We start from the raw sequence: 15,613 nt of genomic DNA, 5'->3' as shown, positions 1-15,613 counted from the left end.
GCACCGGGGCTGCCCGAGGGAGGGGTAAAGGCTGGAGGTGAGGCAGCGCCCCGGCGGGGGTGACGCGGCAGCCGGGGGAGGCCGGGGCTGCCCCGCGGGGTCCGAGCTCGGGGGAGGCCGCGGCGCGGCTGGCGCTGAAGCACTGCTGGCATAGCAGGCGTGCGGGCTCCCTGGCAAGCTTTGGTATCTCGAGAGTCGGGCGAGTGTGGGAGGGAATTCTGAACGTCAAAGTGGAGCACCTTGCAAGAGGGAAGGGTTTAATGTTTACACAGGTTAGAAACGGATTTATTCCCACTCTTCACTCCTCAGTATAGCTTTTATTGATTTAATTTAAAAATGTATCAGCAGTATGCTTCCTGATCTTCCTTTACTAAGTGATGCAGGCTCTTTCTGCAAATGTAGTTAGAATCTAGTTTTTTCTTTATAAATAAACTATCAACATTAATTTAGTATTGTGCAGCATCCATTTCGTTTCTTTGCTTGCTTATTTTGGACAGCCTAAATCTGTGCTAGCTTTACTCGTTTTTAAAAATTAGTATAAATTTAAAACAGCCGACCAAAAGTATGTTACCTCATGTGGAGGCTGGGGTTAAGCAACGTTTATGACCTGGCTAAGAGAGGAACCTGGGCTTCAGATCAGTTTGTCAAATGATGTTTTAAGCTTTAAATTGTCCATACTATCAGTTGGACAAGGACACAGACAGAGGCAGTCTTCAATTCTGGTTGCATTTTTTAGTGATAAAGGAATTAAAGAGTGCCAAACTCAGACGGCTCTACTGAGTTCAGCTAATTTGAGAAGAGTTTAAAAATGGCGGAGAGTTCATAGAAGAAAAGCTTGATGAGGATTTAGCTTTGTAAAGCTTGCAAAATGCATGCTTATAGTTTCCATAAAGAGCATTTAAAGTTTGACAATTAATCTTCTATGTTACAATGGTGCCATCTACTTAATTTTCACTGATGTTGTTAAAGAAAAAGCTATTAAAATAAGTTTCCAACCAAGAGTTGTTACTGGACTGTCAGTAGCAGAAAACATTTTGCCACAGGCTCAGTTCTTCCCATAAATCTAGGAGTGGATGTTGACTTAACAACAGTTGACAGATGGGTATGATCCTGTCAAGGAAATGAGCACATTTTGATGTCTAATTAGAGTTCAGTGATTGTTTTTTAAACTTCTGTTCTTCAGCTGTTGGATGTTATCTTCTTTTCAGAGAAGTAGATACTGTTGCTAATTGTTTCTGAAAGTGAAATCAAACACCTCCAAATCAATATATACGAGCTTCTGGGTGAATTGATATCCTGTCCAAATAGTTAAGACTTGTATTGACTATTCAGGCTCTCAGTTGTTCCTCTCTGCAATAGTTTATAGATCTTGCCAAGCTAGATGGAACATAGGAGATACTATCAAAAGCAACCTGCTTTGTCTCATTTTTTAGAATGTGGAAGACAAAGGGGTTACCAGTGACCTTGAAGTCAAAATAGAAGCATAAGACCTTAATTATTCATAAAAGTGATTTTCAAGCAGTATAGGAATTTAGCTTCTACTACACTCTCTGGATCTAAGAAATATTAGAAGGCTTATTGCTTTTAATTTGCAGTTTATAAAAGACTTGACTAAAATCTTCAAATAATTTTGTACATGAGGTTTTTAATGCTCTATGTTCTTTGGTGATACTGGCATTGTTTTTTTTCCAAGGACTTCTGCCATCGTCCTTCTACTTTATTGCCTAATCACATATTCCTCTCTTTTCCTGCAGAATCCCTAAATCCTACAATAAATATCTCTGGTTTTTAAAATCTCACTGCTAAGCCAGACACATCCAAATATGAGCAAGTTTATTGGGTTGTTGATTTCATGTCTGTTTCATTGAGTACACTTCCATTGAAGCTTTAAGATTCCTTCTGCCACAATACTGAGGCTCAGTCTGCTGTTGTGGGATCCCTCACCTGATGTTTTGTACGGAAACAAAGTACTCAAACTTTGAGCAGTGACTTGTTATCAGTGCCAGTAGAACAAGTCTTGTAAATATGACTTGCAGAAATGAGCTTGTAAGTATTTAAAGTGAGTGGTAGAGTAATATAGAAAGCAAGATAATTTTTTAAGTTTAACAAAAATTAAGAATATTGCGGGAAATAACCTATTTTCTTCTCCATCAGGATCTCATATTTATGAGAGGCAGCTTGATACGTATTTAGAGCCCTGGTTCCCCTAATGCCAAATATTTTTTTCTCTGTGTTCTTATTCATTGCTGGGAGCTAGGCTGGGAAACCAGTGCAGCTTTTAAATGGGGAGGGGTTGGAAAACAAACTCTGTCTGTATTTGATTTTTTTTAAAGTCTTCCTGCATATACAAGGTATGATAGATGAACACACAACAGAACTGTTGTCTACTAATTCTCAGCTCCTTTATCTGGAGCTAGGACAAGCTGTCAAAGTCGTTCTTCTAGACAAAAAGGACATGCCTCCCCCTTTTTTTCTTCAATTTCTGTATCAGTGACTTGGCAAGGAATTGAAAGCAAAGGTCTCACCTGTTGCAGTAAAGGCACATAGCTGTAAGCATATAGCTGTAATTCTTAATCTGTTTATTAATTTATGGCACACTGGCCAGGCTAGGTAGGAGCAGAAACAATGTTATCTCTTGGCTATAGAAAAGGTAAGGTGGTACAATAATTGTTCCATGTAGCAGACATTTATCTCAGCTGCAGCTGTAAACAGTTGTACTTCTTTAGGGGATTCTTTGAAAAGGAAGCTGCAAGGGTCCAACCCACTTCATCTGTGATACAGCTATTAAAACAAGGGACAAAAAAAGATGTTTGAGTCTAGGAAAAATCTCTTTAAATCCTCTGCTTTTGTTGCCAGAACGAAAGCACTATTAAAACAGTACTGCCTTAATAAGTTTGATTCTAGGTGGGAGATAAGAAAATTGCTTGACTTTTTTTAGACAAGAAAACTGAATGAAACTGTTATATTCCTCTGTTCACAGAGATTTGAACCCTTATGTTTTCAGGAGAAGAGAAACTTGACATGGGGAAAAACACCATGAGGTTTCTCTGTGCTTCACTTTCTCTTACCATGATTTGCTGGCTAGCTGAAGGTACCCTGTCGAAAACAGATGCAAAGAAAGGTGCTACAAAAAAACTGGAGGAAAAGGTAAGGGAAATAACTGAAATTCTTTTCTTATCTAACATGTGCAGTGAATTAATTGAGCTTTGGTAAATGACCTCTACCTCTGTTAAAACACTGTTAATGCATTTCTGCTGAAGCTTATGCTCACAGATAAAACTTGAAACTGTCCTTCAGCTTTTCTATGTGTCACAAATAGTTCACTTCTTGAAACATTTGATGTAGACTTCTGGAACTTTATCCTCCGTGCAAGCTGCAGAAGCACGAATTTTTGTCCCTTCAGGGAGCACACTTCCATCCTTTTGGAAAGCAGGGTGGGGAACAGTAGTTTGGGCCAAGAGCTCTAGGTCATTTACTGGTGGAATGGAGCCTTGCCAATGGGAAGGCTGCATCCTGATGAAAGAGTTTGAAGAGCCTTCTGAGCAGTAGTTCTTTTGCAGGCAGAAATGATTCAGAGTCCCACAATAATCAGAGCAAGCAGAGCCAGCACGCTGAAGTCTCTCTTCACTTGCTGAGCATGTTATTGTTTCCTGTCATTATGAATATACATCTGCCATTGTTTGTATTACTTACTCAACATCTACCAGGAAACAAATCTCATCTGCAGGTAGTGAGAATAATACAAGCTGTTAAGGCAGACCATATCCCTAAATTCCTTACACTGAATCAATAGATGGCTTCTGCATATTCACCATGCACATCTTATTAGGTCTTCTCATTCTGTTTTTTATCTGCTGGTTCAGTTAAAGCATCTTCCCTAAAGAAGAGTGTTTAAAATCTTGTCCTTCAGTAACCACAATGCAGCATTCTCAGACTAAAATATATCCAGTTTAAAAGTTGTCTTCAAATTCTTGGTTAAGAACTCCTAACCCCTTTTTATTGTTTTGGGGGTAACATGACAGAAAGCATTGATTAGAAAACAGAGCACCATCAGCTGCCATAAATTTCTTTACTCTTGTAATGTCTTGGGTTTTGTTTTTTGTTTATATGCTTTTTACCTTCCAAACAAAGTAAGTGTACTGATGATGACAAATCATTTCTGAGTACTTCTGTGTTTCAGTTTTAAATCAAAGTGCTCTGCATCATTTAAAAGGAGGCTCAGAGTTTAATGAAGTGATTTTTTGTTGTTGTTTTTAAAGTCTGTTGCCATTGAAAGTGGCTGTTTCATATAACTGGTTCTAATAACTGTCTTCTCTCCACAGAAGCTGCATTCTGATAAAAATGTACAAGACCGGGGATTGGTAGTTGTGGATCCAAAAGCAAAGGATATTATACTGGAACATAAAAGTTATTGCTCCAAGAAGATGAAGGAAAGACATTTCTCAGGAGATGTTCTAGGATATATTACTCCTGTAAGTTAATACAATAAATAAGATTTGTGCATTGAATGAATATGCAGCAGACTGCACTAACCTGCAAGCTTGCATCCCTGCTTTAAAATATTTTAATAGTAATGGGAACTGCTGGTCAAATACAGTCAAATAGCCAGAGAAGTATTTGAGACCTGGCTTGGGGTTCAAGCCCTTGTTCTCCCATCTGTTTCTTGGGGGATGTCTAGGTCATATTGTTTTTCTTCTCCCTGGTGTTAAGCAATACACTTAGAGCAGGTAGCTGGGTGTGCAGCTGCCCTGGGAGCTGCAGGTTGTGCCCTGGCTGGGAAACATGGTGGGAGCCCCAGGCAAGGGGCCCTGACCTGGTGCTGACCCTTTGCACCACAGAGGGCAGAGGGACCTGTGGCACCGGCCAGGTGACCGGGGACTTGGACACAGCAGGAGCCAAGGACTCAGCAGGGAGACCCCAGATTGTCACAGGCATGGAGGGTACAAAACCCAGGGATTCCTTTGTTGAGGGTCTGTCCCTAAAGGCACCAGCTCCAGCTGTTTCTGCATTACCGTGCCATGATTAAATTATTTTAAGGATCCAGACATCTGCTGTGGGAAACCCAGGCCTGAGCTGGTAAGGAAACCCTGTCTGATTGTGTGAGTGTGGGATGTGCAGGGAGCCAAGAGGGGCACCCATGGGATCACTGGAGCCACCCACTCTGAAGGGGCCTTGGTCCCAGCAGTGAAAGTTTAGGGTGGTGGGAGTGTGACTGCTGGAGTGGCTCCTGGATGGTCAGACAGGGAAGCTTCCTTAACACTGGTTATAAGAGATATGATAGTATTCTCCTGTCAGTGGTGAGCCAGGTGAAGTTGCAGTGAAGTCAGAACAGGAGGGCTGCAATTTAAACCTGCTAAATCAACAGTAACAATTGTATGCTGCTGTCAGACTGATGTCTTTTGCTATCCTGTCTCCTTCAAAGCATTCTTTCTTGAATGATAAAGGTTTCATCCTTTTTTTTTAGAGGATACTTTTCACTTGTTTTAGTCTTATACTGCTTAAAAGACAAATAGATGCCCTATAAATTTCCACCTTTCTCAAGTTCTCTTGAACATAAATTCAGAGTCTGTAAATTCAAAACTATGTTGAAATCTACGAGCAAGTTCCTGTAGTTCAGGTGAATTAGCACAATTTGAAGATTGCCTTTCATATAGCTGTCAGAGTTTCCAGAGTACTTTCTTATGTAAATGAAATCAGTATCCCAGAAGGTTTCCTCGAATAAACGAATAGGGATCTAGCAGATGGTTACATTTCTGTTAAAGAGTTTATATTGGTCAAAAGTTAAATGAACTGTATATCTTGCTTCTGAGTATCTCACTTTTTTTCTCTCCTTTGTTTTTCAAGTGGAACAGCCATGGCTATGACATTGCTAAAATATTTGGAAACAAATTTACGCTAATCTCACCAGTTTGGTTACAAGTGAAAAGGAGAGGGAAGGAAAGGTTCCAGTTCACTGGGCTCCATGATGCTGATCAAGGTGTTATTTTCTTTTTCTTTGAATATGAATTGCAGTATTGTTGCAGACTAGATAGCTTTGGCATACTAGGTAGGTTTTGCTGGCTCTGCCTCATGGTGAAGTACTTTCATCCATTCATTTTTTTTTTGGGTTTTCTTCAAAGTGAACTTCTTTCAGTCCTCACCTGCTTCCACATGTGTACATAGTTTATTTGTCAAAAAATGTAGGTAGGAAGATTGGCTTTTCCACCATGCTGTCCACAAGGCCTCTCTTAAAAAAATGGAAGGGCAATGTACAGGGAAAAATAGTCTTTGGTGTTGCACTGTGCAGTTGTTCACCTGTTGTGGGTTTTGTTTTGTTTTTTTTTTTCTTTGCAAAAACCTTTAGGTGAATTTGTTTTGGAAAGGGAAGATAAATTTAATTTGAAGAGAATTTTTTCCCTTCATTGTGAGGAAAGTGGTAGCAAGTTTAAATTTCAGCTAGTATATACTAGTTCATGGTTTTGAAGTTGATTGAATGTGGAATTTCATTTGAAATAGCTATAATTCTTACCATGTTAGTGCCTACTAACAAATTCATCCTAGAGCAATGACTGCCAAGAGGAGTGGATGGGACACTTTAAAGGACCATCTGAAAAAATCAAACATTCTTCCCAGGTGATGCCTGGTGGCTGCAGAAGTGTTGTTCTGAGTAGGCACTAGGGTAGTTTCCACAGGGAGGCAGAACCGAGCAGGGAGGGGCTGGGTGGGGACTATTGTAAGACTGTAGCGAATGCTGTCTATGCTGCGGTGCAGGTTCATGGCTTCAGATTCTGTGCATCGCGGGATGTTCTGTCTGGGTGGATTATGAACTGGTAGTCTGTGGCAGGAAGATATGTATAATGAAACTATGCTACATCATTTGAAGAATGCTTGAAAATATGTTGTCACTGTCAGCATCATTTGTATTTTATCAGCTGTCTTACTTGATACTGTTTGACAGGCTGGATGAAAGATGTCAGAAAAACCTCCAAAACCATCAAACTAGGTGAGCCTCTGGTTTATGTTTGTTTGCTTGTTTTTTATCTTCTTTAGCTGCTAAGAAAGGAAAGGACGGCTTTCTTCCACGTCTGTATGGGAGGAAGGGAGATAACCTTAGAACAGTTGTATGAAGGAAGATGCCTGAGAAGAAAAATTAAAGCAGTTAACTATAGATAGTTAAGTAACTGAAGTGTTTTCCTTCTTGATGCCTTAATGTTTTGCCTCAGCTTCTTGTCTCTGAATAAATCCTGGGTTACAGTGCCCTCCCTGGAGGGATACTAGTATATAACACTGTGTGCCTCCCTGGGGAAAGAACTCTTCAAACTTGTTGCTTGGGTTTCTGTGTAGTTAAAAAGAAAAAAAAATACAAATCTGAGTCAGTCAGTCAGACTTTCCTACATGATAGGATTTTTTTTACTTTCTACTATCCTACATGATAGTAGAAAAGTCCTGCTTTGTCTCTTCTCCCCTTGAAGTTGGGAACTCATGGGATGTGCTACAGTGTGTGTCTTTAGGGAAAATGGCAAACATTGCTGTAGAGATTCTATTGTGCCAGACTTCTTACATTTGTCTATAGCAAGAATTCAGTGGAACTGTGAAATGCTTCTTGATTCAGAAGGGAGTATGAAATTTGAAATGCATTAGAAAAATTGAACGCTCAGTCAGATATTTTAACGTACTTCAGCTACCAGAGGATAAAGCCTTTGAAATCTCTCTATACTCTTCTAAAACACTCTTTTACAACCTTGGTAGTTAGAAAAGGCTTAGGCATAGCTCCACTTTTCCTGTGGGCATGATGGTCAGCTGCTCCAACAGCAGTTTTCCTGTCTATGTTTTTAATGTTTTGTGTTTTTAGAAAAAGAAATTACACAAGCTCAAGTGCCCATGCTTTCCAAAAGTAAACATTTGTCTTGGGGCCTCGATTTGAGTAGAAGAGTGAAGTAATATAGGGCTGTGTATGGAGTAAATTAGAGTTTGAGGTGAACTTTTCTACCTCATTATTGGGGTAGAAGAGATACACAACCTAAAGATTGCTGTCTTGTGTTGTTGCTGTTTTAAGACTACTTGAGGCCCTAAGTGGTAGTTCAATTAAGATTGCTCAGTTGAATGAAGGTATCTTCTCTTAAAACTTGCGTCAGTGCTGACCATTAACTAAAGTTAAAATGAAGAAGAATGTTCTACAGTGTCAATTTATCTATGCTGCTGAAATTGGTGAGAGTGAAAAAGTAATGATCTCAGTGATAGGATATGATTTTTAGTGGCCTATTTGCTTGTATCTGCTGTATTCTGTTTCTGCAGAAACATTCCAGTGTAGATAATAAATTCTTAATTTTCACTACTGATTGACAACTTTGCCTGATAGTGCCTCGAATTTTTTTTGATGGCTGGACTTACCAAGACTTTGAGAGTGTTTTTGGCAGTGAAGATGAGATAGAGGAGCTTTCCAAGAACATGGTTCTTCTAGCCAAGGTAAAAAACCTATTTATGATGCTTATACAATAGTGTGAGATGATACTTGATTCCTTTTGTAATAGATGTTTTCTCATTTCTAGTGATTTTGTATTCTACAAAATAAAATTTGCTCAAAACAATAATGAGGCAGGATTCTTAATAGTGTGTCTTGGTATGTGTCCGATTTCTGTGAATATGAAGTGTAGTAATGCTTTAGTGCAGATGACTGTGAGTCTAATGTGAAACTACATCAGTCTGATCAACATAACCTTGTTGTCATTGGCAGCTGCACCCTTGACTTTTCCCTGCTTGAAATTTCTTTTACATTTCTGTAAAAAATGTAATTATTGAGCTGTGGCTAAACTGCTTAATGGTATTTTCTGATAGGCAGAAAAAGGGTCATGGGTGCAATGAGTGCTGTTTTCTGTACAGGAATACATTCAAGCTCAGCGTGGTAGAGCAAGGAGTCTCTTTTAATACCAAGAATAACTCACTGGATATGTGTTACTGAACAGTTTTGCTCAGGTCTGATCAACCAGTTTCCTCAAAATGTTAAGGGACTGGGGAGAGGAGAAGAGGAATTTTTCTAAGGTTTCTGGCCAACCTCTTGCCTAATGGCTTTAGAGCTATGCATGTGTGGGACTAGACAAGTTGCACCCAAAAGACATTCAGCATTAGTGGTTGATTCATGGAAGCCTGCTTATTGTCAGAATAAGAGTTCTCACTTACTACATGATGTAAAGAAATCTTACAGTGCTCTAGAGGAAGTTGGATGTAGAGTTAAACTGAGTAATTGCTTAAAATTTGTAACTGATATATCAATTTTAGGTCCTTAGTAACAGTTGACCTCTTAAGGAGGTCAACTCAAATACAACAGGATCCTTGATCATGCTAAGAATAAATTATCAAAAGAGAGACTAATTGTGGGAGATATTTGGGATCATGTCTATGCCGAATTAGCATTTACATCTTTAGACTCAAGAGATAATGAGTCTTTTCCCAATATACAAGTAAAAGTGTGTCCAATTATTTGCTTAACAACCATCTTTCATTAGTGTCTGAATTTTCCTTAGACAATATTGTTTATTCTGTAAGAGTAGACATCGTGGGTAAATAATACAGATTTTCAACTTTTGCATGTTTGTTAAATTATTTAAGCTTCTCTTGGACTTCTCCATGAAATGTTGTGTTAAAGATGAAGCTGATAGAAGAATACAAAGCGTGTTCAATCTGTAATAGTACAAGAAAAATAACTGCATGGTCATTAACTCCATATTGTTGACAATTCTCTTTATTTAGAATGAAAATTTTGATGGTTTTGTAGTTGAAGTTTGGAGTCAGCTGGGAAACCAAAAGCAAACGTAAGTAGAAACCTCTAGGATGCGATTCCTAAAAATTAGTTCCTTTAAAGCATCCTTTTAATTTGTCCATATTGATTTGGATATGTCTTTATAAATAAATACACTTCATTCTAGAACAACTAAAGGCTGTTCTGCTTGTCTTACAATGAGGTAGAAGGCTTTATCTCACTCTACATGAGATCAATTATTACATAAGAATCTTCACAGTGGGTTTAGCAGGTCACGTTAGTCTTTCATACTTGAGTTTTGCATGATGTAACTGTTGTACAAAGATGAAGAGGGTACCTCAGTTGCGCACTCACTCACATATTGGCACTGGTCTTTATCATAACGTTGTTTGGTTTGGGTTACTGGGTGAGGCTTGGAACAGTGGGATGCCTTCAAGACCTGAGGCAAACACCAAACTTCTGCTTCACAAGGTAAAGGCAGAATATGGTGGTGAAATTAATGATTCAGTGCAGGAATCTGAAGATTTTGTGTTCGTTTCTAAGGAAATTCAGGCATCCATTTCCCTAAAGCACAGTATTTCTTCCAGATGTCTGTTGCCTAAAGTGTCTGGGGGAAAATAGCTTCAAGAAAGCTGCACAGAATGTAGAGTTCATTATGGAGGGCTTTCACCTTTCAAGAAATGGTTACTTCAGGTTATTCCGTTTAGGGCAAATGCTGCTGACTGATGGCATATACTAGTTACGTCTTGAACTGAGTGTACTATTAGAAGTCCTACCTTTTCCCTATAAAATTAACACTTGGGAACAAAAAATTGAAACTGCAGAATCTTTATAGCTTTGTCAAGGACTCTGTAAATTGCCCAGCAATGAATAATTCTTAAAATGTATGCTCTTGCTCATAATTATGTAATTTGCCAGGCTGTTCCTAAGAGCTGATCTGTATCCTGATCGCTGAACCTAGTGCAGTGTCTTATTAAGTCAGCCACGAAGGTGACTGAAACAATTAGTAACTGCCAGTCAGAAGTGGGTGGTAGTGGTCATTTTATTTACTGTGCTTACTGTATTTAAGTAAAGTTGATGTTTTTCCTATTAGTTAACTTAACATGGATGTAAGACAGACTGTGTAACTGTCATTGTAAGACTCACTGAAGATCATTTTAAACACACTGGCATGAAAGTGCTGTGTTGCAAATGAAACTCATGAGCAAAGCATACTTTTCTATTAGCTCCAGGGTGAGTTTATTTGTGGCATGGTAGCAAATATTGCTCTCTGCCAGGAGTAATGTTGGTTTAAAATAGTGCTATTTCACAGAATCGCAGAATAAACTGAGTTGGAAGGGACCCCCAAGGATCATTGAGTCCATCTCCCACCCCTGCACAGCACCATCCCCGAGAGTCACACCATGTGTCCAGGTGTGTTGTCCAAACACTTCTTGAACTCTGTCAGGCTGGTACTGTGACCACTTCCCTGGGGAGCCTGTTCCAGCGCCTGACTACCCTATGGGTGAAGAACCTTTTCCTAAGGCTCCAACCTAAACCTCCCCTGACACAACTTCAGGCCATTCCCTCAGGTCCTGTCATTGGTCACCAGAGAGAAGAGATCAGTGCCTGTCCCTCTTCTTCCCCTCAGGAGGAAGTTGGAGACTGCAAAGGCCTCCCCTCAGTCTCCTCCAGGCTGAGCAGACCAAGTGGTCTCAGCTGCTCCTTGTATGGCTTCCCCTCAAGGCCCTTCACCATCCTCATGATCCTCCTTTGGACACTCTCTAACAGCTTTGTATCATTTTTATATTGTGGCACCCAAAACTGCCCCAGCACTCGAGGTGAGGCTGCCCCAGTGCAGAGCAGAGCAGGACAATCCCCTCCCTTGCCCGGCTGGCCATGCTGTGTCTGATGTACCCTGGGGCACGGGTGGCCCTCCTGGCTGCCAGGGCACTGATGGCTCAGATTCAACTTGCCAGTGAGCAGGACCCCCAGGTTCCTTTCCATGGCACGGTTTATCTAGCCATGTACTGGACATTTTGTCCAGAAGGACACTATGAGAGACTGGTTTGATAAAAACTGTTTGTACTAGAGGAGGTACTGCTGTTTAGTTGCCTTAGCCTTCAGTTACCTGTTATTTAGGTGAAGCACCACTTCCATATTCACTGTCTGTCTGTTATTGATAGAAAGGAATGGGAAGTATTTTCCATAACTTGTGAAAAGGAAACAGTTATTCTCACACAGTATAATGGTAACTGGATCCTTTTCTCTGAGTTGGTAATGTTTGATCATATGTGGCCACCTGCGAACAACACTTTAGGATTATCCTAACTTAAAATGTGAGATTGTTTGTCACAAAAGCATAAATAGAAACAGAAGTTAGGAACTGCAGATTTTCCTCCATTTCAAGACTTGATCTGATTTAAGTGCTTCATTAGAAACTCATCAGTGGTTTTTTCCTCCTTTTACTGCCACTTCCCTAGAAATGGCTAGGGTGTTTAAGTCACACGATGCCTTGGGTTGGGCTTGCAGCATTCTGAATGATGCCAATTTAGACAGAAAGCTGAAGCTGGGCTCAGTGTGCAGTAACAGCTGTCTTGTAAATGTAGGAGACTCACATCATTACATGGAAATTTTGTCTCATGATGCTTCTAAGTTGTAGGACGGTGTCTTCATTTTGAGATTAAGTGTGTTTGCCTGTCACTTGCGCTGAAACTCGATGGCTTGGCTATCCAGTGCCCCAGGAGTTTTCCCTGATAATGTTTTTTGGTGCGAACAGCTTCTTTGAACAGATCTTAAGGAGCAAAATTAAGTGAATTTATTACCTTGGAAAGTCTGTATTTTTATTGCACTTTGGGTGCTATTACTTTGGGATCAGTTCATTTCACTTCGAGTAGCAGCGCAGAGTTTTTCTGATGAATGGATAAGCACGGGTGGTCTTCTGCTTCGCTTGTTCCCGTCGAAGAGTTGGAGCAGTGCAATGCCTCCTTTAGCCCACTGCGTGGCAGTATGGTAACGTGAGTCACACCTGATCTTCCTTCAGGTTGTGTCTTTCCAAAGTGACAAACACCGGTGGGAAAGTTCTTAACCTTGCAAGGGTCGGGGTTCACAGGAGATGTCAGCACAGAGATGAACCCTAATCCTCTGGAGAGGTGAAGTGTTTGTAGGACAGTATTTGTGTGTGCTCCAAATAAAGCATCTGTCTTAGCTGTGAGGTGCAGTGTAGCCTTTCCTGGTTCAGATCCTTCAAGGTCCAACACCTGGAAGTAGCTTAATGGGACAAAAGATCATAATGATACTCCTGGGAACAGACGTTTTGCCTTCAAAGTGCTTTCAGAGAGGTCTGACAATACAAGGAGATCTGGCTAGCTAATACAGTGTATTCATGTTATTTAAAGTGAACACATTTTACTTTAAAAATGAATTTTAAAAATCCCTTTTTTTCCCCTGACATACAAGAAATAGTCTCACATAAACAGTTACTAATAGATTGTTGAAACTCAACACAGGTGCATAAAAAATATGGGAATATGCTGCAGCTGCCAGCTTGCCTTATGAAATGTTAGAGCAATGGTGTCGATCTAGGGAAAAATATTTTATGGAGAATCATTATGGTTTTCATTTTTCAAAACCTAAATTAAGTGGGTACCTAGCTATTAAATTAACAAATGGCTCTGAATTATTCAATATATTTCATATATCTATGTTGAGGGGAAAGCTATGGAAATTATTCTTGTCGTGTTTTTAACTGTGTTATGGAAAGGATCTGTGATCTCATCCAATGCACTGCCTTAGTGGTGCAGGAACACTTGGTACAGCGCAGGTTTCTTTATGAGCTTAAAATGACTACAGGGGGGTTTGCTCATGGAATATTTGTGCCCAATACAATGTTTCAGCTACGAAATCAGTATCCACTCTCTAAAAAAATGTGCAGTGATACTTTCTAGCAGAGTGCACCTAGAAGCAAGTGAGTCTGAGAAAGAGTTTGAAAACCTGCAAATTGGTGTCCTAATTCACCAATAAACTGGGCTATGATTTGAAAACTGCTTCATATATCACAAACCTGGATTAATTGCAGCTGAAGGTCTCTTCTCAGATGACCTCAGCTGAGCAAGTGTCCCCTTGAGATACCCTTTTTCAGTAGCTAAACTTGCATATTGGAGGGACATTTTCATAACATATGCTCTCCCTCATGTCTTGATGTTGGGGCTTGAAAAATGCCTAAAAACTTTGTGATTATTGAATTCTGTAAGAATCTTCATGTAACAGGGTAACAATGCTAGCTCTTCTGTAACACATAAATCCTGTGACCAGCATCTTTAAGAACCTGCAATCACTGAGCACTTTTAAAATTAGGTAAACTTAGACACCCCTCTGTCAGCCCTTTGCATGTTTCTAGAAAACCTTTATTTTTTGGGGGTACTCAATTCAACTTAAAAAATGAGTGAAAATTTTCCCATCAAGGCCCAAGGAGTTACCTTAGGAGAGTCTTCAGTTTCCTGTTTATTCTAGCTGGCATCACAGATGAGGTGAAATGTTGCTAAGAAGTTATGTTTCTGGCATCTACTTAAATGTGAAATTCTGTGGTTTCAGGCTCATTATGTATCTTCTGGTTTATGTCTTCTTAGGCAAAACTAACTCAAACTAGTTTGGCTTTTTCAAGAACAAAAAATTTTCCAATCATTCTGGTTCAGGGTTATAGAATTGTTCTGTAATGCTTAGCAGACTAAGGTCCTAAATCATATAAATCCTTTGTGCTGCTTTATTTTGCATATTCATTCATTGTGGATTTTATCAACATTATCAATTTTTATAAGAGAATTATGTGCCAAAATATATTTTCCTGCTTTCATGTTAGATATCCTGAGCAGTCTCTTCTCTGGCTGTTCATGTAGGAGCCTTGGTGCCTCAAGTCTTACACAGTAGTGCTGTATGTATGCTTTGTATACTTTCACATGTATAAAATGGCATTAGGTTCTTCTGTTTGGGTTCTTAATTTTAGAAATAGCACCTGTTCCATCTGAAGAACCTGAATTGTCTTATTACATGTGCGTGGACCTGTTTTGGGGGCTTTATACTGAGCACTCCAGGCTCTTGCAGATGTCTAATACAGGTACTTTGAAGTACCCTCTATAGCACTGGTACCTACTTCTTCCCTGTGTTTTCTGGGAATAGAATTATTAATATACAAATCACAGTGGTATCAAATTTAATGTGAAATGAAGGACTGCATCTAACTGATGCTGCTTCCTTTCATGCTAGCAATCATTGCACAGTGAAAAAGTGTTCAGCTACCCACCTTTTACCCTAACATGTAGGAAAGTAGTTTCCTAATAGAAATCTAAATGCGCTGAGATATCCTGTGCAGATGATACCTCAATTCTAATCTGTTTTGCTGCTTCTCATAGTTTAAACCTACTTCTTAAATAACTGTCTTTTTTTTTCCTAAAACTTTCTTGCCTGATTTTGCAATAAAATATTCCAAGTTATTCATCCCATGGCATTTATGTTTAGAAATGTACATGGCAGAAATATTGAGAGACCTGAGCAAGCAGAGGTTCTCCTGCTTATTTAGTTAATGGCTAGACAAGACCATGTCTCACTTACTAATCTCAGCTGTGGGTTTACTGGGTGGGTTTATTTTTCTCCAGAGACCTGGGTATGTTGTGAAAAAGGCATAATATACTCATAAGACTCTCACAGGCTACATAAAAATGCACACAATATTCTGATCAGTCCAGCATTACTTGACAGATGGCACTGCCATCACACAGAATCAATCTGAAAAATGTGATATTTTTTTTGTCACTCTATGCAGAAGATGACCTTCAGGCATCTTATTAATGTTGGTAGAAGTATAGGAGGAAAAAGCTCTTCCAGCAGTTGTATCCTTCATGT

At 39.6% G+C, this 15,613-nt stretch overlaps 1 protein-coding gene across 7 annotated transcripts in view; it reads left to right on the top strand.

The window, feature by feature from the left end:
- The window catches only part of CHID1 (chitinase domain containing 1), a 107,353-nt gene that overhangs the window by 67 nt on the left and 91,673 nt on the right, over positions 1–15,613 (top strand). For 2 of the 7 annotated variants that reach the window (XM_032112585.1, XM_032112587.1), the window contains exons 1-7: positions 86–272; positions 2,981–3,147; positions 4,323–4,472; positions 5,845–5,977; positions 6,938–6,982; positions 8,339–8,445; positions 9,727–9,788. In XM_032112585.1, coding sequence (XP_031968476.1) covers positions 2,995–3,147; positions 4,323–4,472; positions 5,845–5,977; positions 6,938–6,982; positions 8,339–8,445; positions 9,727–9,788 — 650 coding nt within the window. In that variant the 5' untranslated portion in view covers positions 86–272; positions 2,981–2,994. Of the gene's footprint in view, positions 1–84; positions 273–2,980; positions 3,148–4,322; positions 4,473–5,844; positions 5,978–6,937; positions 6,983–8,338; positions 8,446–9,726; positions 9,789–15,613 lie in introns of those variants that run through there. The other 5 variants (XM_032112586.1, XM_032112583.1, XM_032112581.1 and 2 more) reach the window with 5 other exon arrangements.

This window comes from Corvus moneduloides, chromosome 6 (assembly GCF_009650955.1).
Source record: "Corvus moneduloides isolate bCorMon1 chromosome 6, bCorMon1.pri, whole genome shotgun sequence".
Lineage (NCBI taxonomy): Eukaryota > Metazoa > Chordata > Aves > Passeriformes > Corvidae > Corvus > Corvus moneduloides.
This window is presented reverse-complemented; position numbering and strand designations above follow the sequence as displayed.